At 50.3% G+C, this 9,263-nt stretch overlaps 1 protein-coding gene across 1 annotated transcript; it reads left to right on the forward strand.

The window, feature by feature from the left end:
- The first annotated feature begins 6,712 nt into the window (after positions 1-6,712).
- Positions 6,713-7,432, forward strand: LOC133628941 (tetraspanin-7-like). Its single transcript, XM_062019213.1, has one exon. The coding sequence runs from the start codon at positions 6,713-6,715 to the stop codon at positions 7,430-7,432; it is 720 nt and encodes a 239-aa protein (XP_061875197.1).
- Positions 7,433-9,263: the final 1,831 nt, after the last annotated feature.

Below are 9,263 nucleotides of genomic sequence, written 5' to 3' on the forward strand. Positions count from 1 at the left end.
TTATGGACTGATTCGAAACAGACACTTTAGAATTGTGAATGAAAACTCAGGCCAAAAAAAAAAATCACAGAAGTGGAGATGGAAGACTGTATTAAACTCATCATGCCTCTGCCAGAGAAGAGATGTAACACAGCATGCCCAAGCCAAAACGGTAAGGAAAGAGGAAAATTCATGCCTCAAGCAGTCTGCACTTCCTTGCCAAATAGCACTGCAAAGTGCTGCCTAATTAGTTATTTGCTATCACCCACATATCCTTCAGATGCACTGTTTGGCAGGCTTCTTCCTGCCACTAAGCACCAGTTTTCTCTAAGATAAACTAGTTTGCATTTTCCAAGTGCAATCTCACTGCATTTGGTGCCCATTTTTAACCACTCCTTGATCCTCAGTATTGCTGCTCTCACTAGCAGGTTAGGCACTTCTGAATCCTCACTTCTTATGGTATTTCCACAACACTTTGCTTTCCAAAACAGCATGTAAAAGAATATCACTTCTCTTTCATCACATTGTCAGTCCAATGTATCAGATACAGCATCATGAGCATTTATTCACCAGTATGATTCCATGAGATCGTGTAACAGTTTTCTAATTGAGATGTAAACTTATTCCACGATTCTACCACTGTCTGAAAAATCAAGCTATTTTAGTAAGACCTATCTCTATGATAAGATCTTTCTTCAGACACTGGAGCTGTTTCATTTACAGCTTCACTCACAGTCAAGGAGCCCAGTCCTACCCACTCTACTTATCTAAACAGTTCCAGTGGCACAGCTTATGAGAATGGGAAGAATTTAGCCCTGTTTATCTATTTCACTCTGGTTAAAAAAAGCACAAACGTTGATATCATCTTGCATCTTCTAACACTGAAAGCTTAACATGATTTTTGGAGGAAGTTCAGCACTTAACTGCCAGTGAAACCAATAGCTACTCTGTGCCAAATACTTCTCAATAGCACTGATAGATCATAAAACATCTTTAGATTTCTGTACCCTTAGCACCATCCCTCATCTCTGACACATGCTAAAGGAATCTGCATTACAACAGGTTGGCCCTTTTACCATATATTTTGATTGCTCCTGGCATAATGACTTCCAAGATACTTACACAAGCCTATTCTAAAGCTATTTTGCCTATCTGTTTTCACCGTAAGGATGGGCAAAGTAGCAGATGACACCACTTATTTGTGTTCTTGTTGATGTTGAAGCCGGATGTGGCTTTAAATCTGAGACTATATCCAGAGAGAGCATTCATCTGTTTATCCTGTGAAAAGGGGCTGTAGCCCCTCATTAGCCCTCCCCTCTGTAGCTACTCTAGCTCTTCTATGGGTTGCAGCTCTCTGTGACCCAAGACTTAGTTCTGATAGCACCAGCTCTGAGAAACTGCTCCATTGTGAGAAAGCACAGAGTTGTGCAAGATAAGAAGGGCAAAATGGCAGCAGGAACTTTTGAGAGGTGGAAAGTCAGCAGTTCAAGGATTTGAAAGGAAAAAACACTGTTATGAAAAGGTGTACAATCCTGAGGGAAAAAACAGGTATCTGGAAGATGGCAACACAGCAATGATCAGCCTGTTCCGAGGACAGCAAGGACTTTTTCCCAAGTGGCTGACAACTGCTTGGCCAGCAGAGACTTGCTGCCTCAGGAGATGGATGTCACCTTCAAAGCCTCCCAATGTTGTGTGTTCACTTAGTTTTGAGGCTGTGAAAACCACTACTGGTTATGAAATTCCATACCTGAAGACCTCTAGTTTGTCTTTGCCATGAGCTGTTATTCTTCACTGTGGATATGAGTTGCATGCTTTACTGCACATTGGGCTGAGATACAGAAGGCTGAACACCCTGAGAAAGAGCCAAATTGGGGAGGAATCTCCTGCACCCGTCCAGGGAAACCTGTGTGTTTGAGTAAGCCCCTGCGCTGCCTCTACACCAATGCACGCAGCCTGGGGAATAAGCAGGAGGAACTGGAGATGTGGGTGCGGATGTGGGGCTACGACCTCATTGCAGTCACAGAGATGTGGTGGGACAGCTGCCATGACTGGAGCACAGCCATGGAGGGTTATGGATTGTTCAGGAAAGACAGACTGACAAGGCGTGGAGGTGGAGTTTCTCTATGTGAAGGAGCAATTAATGTGTACTGAACTGTGCCTGGGTGGGGATGAGGAGCTGGTAGAGTGCTTATGGGTAAAAATTAATGGCCAGGGCAAGGCAGGTGATATTGTTGTAGGAGTGTGCTACAGGCCACCTGATCAGGAGGAGGATGTGGATGAGGCTTTCTACGAACAGCTGAGAGCTGCCTCACGATCACAGTCCCTGGTCCTCATGGGGGGCTTCAACCACCCTGATATTTGCTGGGATAGCCACACAGCCAAGCACACACAGTCCAGGAGGTTCCTACAGATTGTTGATGACACCTTCCTGTCACAGATGATTGAGGAACCAACAAGGAGGAGTGTGCTGCTGGACCTGGTACTGACAAATAGAGAGGGCCTGGTTGGGGATGTGAAGGTTGGAGGCAACCTCAGCTGCAGTGACCATGAGATGGTAGAGTTCAAGATCCTGTGTGGAAGGGGCAGAACACAAAACAAGACAATGACCCTGGATTTCAGGCGAGCCAACTTTGGCCTCTTCAAAGACCTACTTGGACAGGTCTCATGGGATATGACTCTAGAAGACAGAAGTGCCAATGAGAGCTGGTCAGTCTTCAAGCACCACTTCCTCCAAGCCCAGGATCAGTGTGTCCCAATGCGCAAGAAAGGAGGAAAAGGAGGTAGGAGGCCTCCATGGATGAGCAAGGATCTACTGGGACAACTGAGGCAGAAAGCAGCCATCTATGAGAGGTGGAAACAGGGGCTGGCTTCTTGGGAAGAGTATAGGAACATTGCCAGGGCATGCAGGGGTGCCACTAGGAAGGCTAGAGCCCTTCTAGAATTAAATGTAGCCAGGGATGTTAAGAACAGCAATAAGGCATTTTTCAAGTACATCAGCAGCAGAAGGATGGCCAGGGGAAATGTGGGCCCGCTGCTAAATGCTGAGGGTGCCCTGGTGTCTGAGGATGCAGAGAAGGTCGAAGTACTGAATGCCTTCTTTGCTTCAGTCTTTAGAGCCTAGGCTGGCCCTCAGGAAGCCCAGTCTGGCAAGGTTAACAGGATGGCCAGGACAGCAGAAGACTTGCCCTGGGTGGAAGAGGAAGAGGTTAAAGACTTGTTGGCCAAGCTGAAGGCTCATAAGTCAATGGGTCCTGATGGGATGCATCATAGAGTGCTGAGGGAGCTGGCTGATGTGATTGCTAAGCCTCTCTCCATCATTTTTGAACAATCATGAAGGGCAGGTGAGGTGCCTGAGGACTAAAGAAAGGCCAATGTCACACCAGTCTTTATAAAGGGCAAGAAGGATGACCCAGGAAACTACAGGCCAGTCAGCCTCACCTCCATCCCTGGAAAAGTGATGGAACAATTCATCCTGAATGTTATCACTGAACATACGAAGGATAAGATGGTTGTCAAGGGGAGTCAGCATGGCTTCACCAAGGGGAAATCCTGTTTGACCAACCTGATAGCCTTCTATGAGTGCATAACCGGCTGGCTAGATGAGGGGAGAGCAGCGGATGTCATCTACCTTGACTTCAGCAAGGCTTTTGACACTGTCTCCCATAACATCCTCATCAGAAAGCTCAGGCAGTGTGGCTTGGATGAGTGGACAGTGAGGTGGATCGAGAGCTGGTTGAATGACAGAACCCAGAGGGTGGTGATCAATGGCACAGAGTCGAGTTGGAGGCCTGTGGCCAGTGGAGTTCCACAGGGATCAGTGCTGGGGCCAGTCTTGTTCAATATCTTCATCAATGACCTGGATGAGGGGACAGAGTGTACCCTCAGCAAGTTCACTGATGACACCAAACTGGGAGGACTGGCTGATTCCCCAGGAGGCTGTGCTGCCATTCAGTGGGATCTCGACTGGCTTGAGAGTTGGTCAGAGAGGAAACTCATGAGGTTCAACAAGGACAAGTGCAGAGTCCTGCATCTGGGAAGAAACAACCCCATGCACCAGTACAGGCTGGGGGTTGAACTGCTGAAGAGCAGCTCTGCAGAGAGAGACCTGGGAGTCCTGATTGATAATAAACTAAATATGAGCCAGCAATGTGCCCTCATGGCCAAGCAAGCCAATGGCATCCTGGGATGCATCAAGAATATTGTGGCCAGCAGGTTGAGGGAGGTTCTTCTCCTTCTCTAATCTGCCCTGATGAGGCCTCATCTGGAGTCCTGTGTCCAGTTCTGGGCTCCTCAGCTCAAGATGGACAGGGAAGTGCTGGAGAGAGTCCAGTGCAGGGCCACCAAGATGACCTGGAGCATCTTCCTTCTGAGGAAAGGCTGCGGGAACTGGGGCTGTTTAGTCTGGAGAAGAGGAGATTGAGGGGAGAACTTATTAACATTTACAAATATCTAAATGGTGGGTGGCAGGAGGTTAGGGCATTCCTTTTTTCTATAGTAGCTGGCAACAGGACAAGGGGTAATGGGATGAAGCTGGGACACAAAAAGTTCCACTTAAATATAAGAAAAAACTATTTCACTGTGAGGGTGATGGAGCCCTGGCACAGGCTGCCCAGAGGGGTTGTGGAGTCTCCTTCCTTGAAGGTCTTCAAGACTCGCTTGTACATGTTCCTATGTGACCTGATCTAGGTGACCCTGCTTCTGCAGGGGGGTTGGACTAGATGATCTCTAAAGGTCCCTTCCAACCCCTACCATTCTATGACTGTATGCTTTAGTGCTAAAATGAGTAATATAATCCAAAGTACTGGAAAGTACTAGAGCATGGAAATCATCATGCCTAAATCATCCGGTCATGAAGATCCAACAATGACAGGAACTACCTCAGACTCAATCTGAAAGAAACATGAAAAGCTTAATGTTGTAAAAAGGCAAAGGAAGAGAATCTGTAAAATGCAGGAATGATCACAGTCTCCTGGTAACTACATTACTAAGGCCTCTAATAAAGAACAGATGATGCTTCAATCATGTTTATGCTATATTAATGCTTTGACAAGTTTCTGGTTGTATATTACATGGATGTATTAAAATGTGATAAAGTACCTCCTTTCCTTCTATGATTCTGTAACAGAAAGAAACCAACAAAATGTTTTTCTCAAAGATCCACACAAAAAATTACATTCAGAACACAATAAACCCTCAGAATTGAGTCTCAAAGGAGTTTGATAAAGATGTGAACAACAGGATACTCTGACCTGATTTTTTTGAGTGACTATTGCATATGCAAGCTAAAAACCCCAACTTCACTCCAAGTTTTATCAGTGGAAATTCAAATGGGAGCAGTATTTTCCCAGGATAAGGAATTACAAACCAAAAAAAGACTGTCAGCTTGTAGTGCACAGTGATCCAGCAAACTGCACAGTCAACTCCATGTCTCTCAATACCTTTGAGTGGTTTCTGTATTCAGTGCAAGGACTCAGAGTAATGAAAAGGGTATAAAATCTTTAACTGAAGATACCTCTTGTGGTGTCGTCAAGAAATACAAGAGAGAAATAGATTGTTTAGTATGTTCAGAGACCTACTAAGCAATGAATTACTAGTAGGAATGCTAATACTACTTTTGCCTGAGATCCTGTCTCGTTTACCCTATCCATCTTTTTCTTCTCTGCCCTGTAGGAGTAACTTATTTTTTGCAATGTAACTGGATGGATGGTAGAATCTCCTGTTGGACCTTCCTGGGCCACCTGTTATACAATAGTATCTCTCCATGGACATTCCTGCATGACCTTTTAATGGCTTCTCTGTGGCTCGGAGTTATCGTGGGCTACATCATGTGACTATTTCACAGAGATAGCCCATCTGGAAGATAAATAGTTCACAGCTGGGAAAACCAACACAGATTGTGTAGTAGGCTAATAGCAAGGTATATGTTTGTACTTATTTCTACAAAGTGTTGTAACAGCATAGCTTGATGTAGGATAAGAAAGAAAAATAAAACACCTTGTTTAACAGATTTCTTATACTTCCAGTGGATTATTTGTGGAATTTTTAGGTGCATTTAGCTCCTAATTCTTACAAGAAAAGGTTTAGTCCCTTGCCCCGGGTAAAACTGGGTTGCAGCATATTCCAGTGACAGTTGATCTCGAAACTACAGTTTTCATCTGACACCTTTTCATCTGAGGGTCCGCGGTATCGCGGACAGCGGGAACTGCCGGTTGACATACACTTACCCACTTACTACACCCCAGACCCCACACAAGAGCGCGCCGGAGTGTGTGCACGGCCGCGCTCCTCGCCCCGGGGATCGCAGCTCGCTGGCCGTTACACTAACGGGAAGCGGCCGCACGTTTAAAAGAGGACGGCATGGGGTGAGGGGAGGGGACTCTCGATCCGCCCCGTCCCTCCGAGCCCCGCGGCGCTGAGCTTCGCCGCCGATGCCGCCGGCCGCGCCCCCGCGTCTGGCGCTGAAAAGGCGCCGGGACAGGAGAGGGGCGCAACTTCGGGTGGCTGTCGTCGCTGGGCGCCTGCAGCCGGCGCCGCACCCTGCTGCCGGCCCCGCACGCTGCAGCCGGCCCCGCACTCTGCAGCCGGCCCCGCACTCTGCAGCCGGCCCCGCACCGAGGGCTGCCGGCCCCGCACCGAGGGCTGCCGGCCCCGCACCGAGGGCTGCTCGGCGGACCCGCCGCGCCCCGCCAAGGCGCCGTCTCCCCGCGGCCGCGGCCCGGCACCCGAGGACACCATGATCGTGCTCAAGCTGTCGCTCATGGCCTTCAGCTTCGTCTTCTGGGCAGCGGGGCTGACCATGCTCATCGTCGGCCTCTGGGCCACAGTGTCTCTGGGGAGCTACCTGGCGCTGTCGGCCAGCGACGCCCCCCGCGCCCCCGCCATCCTCCTGGCCACGGGCGCCGCGATCATCATCTGGGGCTTCCTGGGCTGCCTGGGGGCCGCCACGGACCACCGCGGCTTGCTGCGCGCCTACAGCACGTTCCTGGCGGCCGTGCTGGCGGCCGGGCTGGCGGCCGGGCTCTCGGCGCTGCGCTACCGGCAGCACCTCGCGCAGGGCTTCCAGGAAGGGCTGCGCCGGGCCCTACTCGCTTATGGGGAGGACGAGGGGGTGGCGGACGCCCTGGACGCTTTGCAGCACACCTTGTCCTGCTGCGGCGTGGACAGCTACCGCGACTGGCCGCCCTCGCCCTGGGGGATGGAGCAGAACGGCTCGGTGCCCCTCAGCTGCTGCCGGGTGCGCCGGGGCTGCCGCCGCAGCCCTCCCGACGCCCGCGGGCTGCACCGCGACGGCTGCTTCGGCAAGGTGTCGGCCTTTGTCAGCGGCAACATGTTCTACGTCGCCTCGTCTGCGCTGGGGCTGGCGTTGCTGCAGCTCGTCGGCATTGCGCTGGCCTGCCTGCTGGCTGCCCGCATCCCTGATGCTCACCTGCGGGGCATCGCCACCCCATGCTGACAGTCCTCCGCTGCCGACCGCTACCCCTCCAGCTCCCTTCTTTGCTCCACGGGGAAACTCTTCCTGCTTATTCCACCCAAGCTTCCTCCTCCAGACTCCAGCCGTGCTCTGGAGCCCGTGTTAGCAGTGTTGCCACTACAGGCATCCTCACAGCCCCTCAGAGCTGGGAAGGTGCCTGCTGGCTTGGCCATGCCCCTGCAGAGCAGCATGTCCCCACTGCTTCCATGGAGCCTCTGAACCACTCCACAGAGTGGTGGCAGCATGCACAGACATCGCCCTCCTGGGCAGTGAGAACAGCTGGGAAAGGCTGACCCGTTTTCTGGGTGCTGTAAATGTCCCGAGGCACTGAAATGAGGGCCGGGAAAGCAGAGAAGGTCTGAGAAAGCAAGAGAAATGTGTTTCAGCATTACACTGGGTGAGTGTTCCTCTGAGACTGAGGTGTTACTGGAAGATGGTATTACTGGAGAACTGCTGAAGTGCATATGGGGCCAGTCTGGTCTGAGGAGCCAGGTACCCATGCCAGCAGCTGCCATTGGGGGTTGCTCAGGGGACTGCTCAGCAGCATGCACCCCACGCCACAAAGATTTCCTGCTTTGGCTGGGTGCAGATCTGAGCTGCCCGGCTGCCATGGGTGCTATTTCCACTGTAACGTTTCCAGTTCTGATCTCCATGCAAAGGTGGAGCTGCAGCTCCAAGTGCTACTCCTCCTTCAGGATGTGCCTGCTATCTTGGGCAGTGTGTCACTAGCTATGCCTCTATAGGGCTGAGAGGACCTTAAACTCGTGTCTGTCTCATACAAGAGGATGTCAAAAACTGTAGGATCAGACTGGACTAGAGGTGGCAAGAGAAGGGAAGGGTGCATTGTCCATCTGAAGTTTCTTTACAGTTTTTGCTGTTAACTTCAGCGTGAACAGAACAGACTCTGTTGTATAGAAAGGCTTCTAAAAACCAGCGCTCAGACTGGTTTACATTTTTCCTGTTTTCAAAAGATTAATCTCTGAAGTGTTCTCCCACCTACATTTTTGAAGCCAGATCTGTACAACCTGAAAGTAAACAGAGGACGCCAAGACTTGCTGTGTAGCCCTGGGTGTGTGCGGGACAGACAGCAGTGTAAATCTACAGGGCTTTGTTTTTCCCCACAGTTCAGGTTTTTCCCCACATTTGGAGCTTTAGGAAAAGCAAGCTGTGCACTTCAGAGGGTCCTCAACTTTCATAGCTTCACCTTTGTTTCTTCCCACTTCCTTGAAAGATGTGAACTAGACTTTTACATGTTTCTCTGCCTCACAGCACAAAAGTGTGCTGAATACCTGCCTTACCCAGCAAACTGGGAAGATTTCAGAAGAGAGCCCAAAATCACAAAGGAACTCAGGATGTGGCATCTTTTAGGAACATGGTGGCCCCCAGGTAGCCCAGGAAGCTGTAGAGAATAATCATATGCCAACAAATATGAACAGGACAGGAAATCTCAAATGAAGAAGGTGACTGATAGCTTGATAGGAGGAGTGGAGTACCCTTGGGGGAAAGGGGATTAGCAGCAAAGCTCTGGTGCTTGGGCAACAAATGCATGGGGTGAGAGGTGAGGAGGGTTTGGTTCATTTTCTTCCTTGCCCGCCTTTACTACTTTTGACTCCAGTCCTGGCTTTCTCTCTTCTTCTCACTGAAGAGCAAATGCTTGGCTGCAAGGGTGAGCCAGGCACAGCCTCTGCCGACCTGCTCAAGGTGAGAGCCTCTCCTCACGCTCACTGTGGGAGCTGGAGCTGGCCCTGGCCCTGCCTGCTCACCCTGGAGAGGCAGCAAGGGGAGAGAGAACCCATTGCTGCCTCTCCATGGC

This window comes from Colius striatus, chromosome 1 (genome assembly GCF_028858725.1).
Source record: "Colius striatus isolate bColStr4 chromosome 1, bColStr4.1.hap1, whole genome shotgun sequence".
Taxonomy (NCBI): domain Eukaryota; kingdom Metazoa; phylum Chordata; class Aves; order Coliiformes; family Coliidae; genus Colius; species Colius striatus.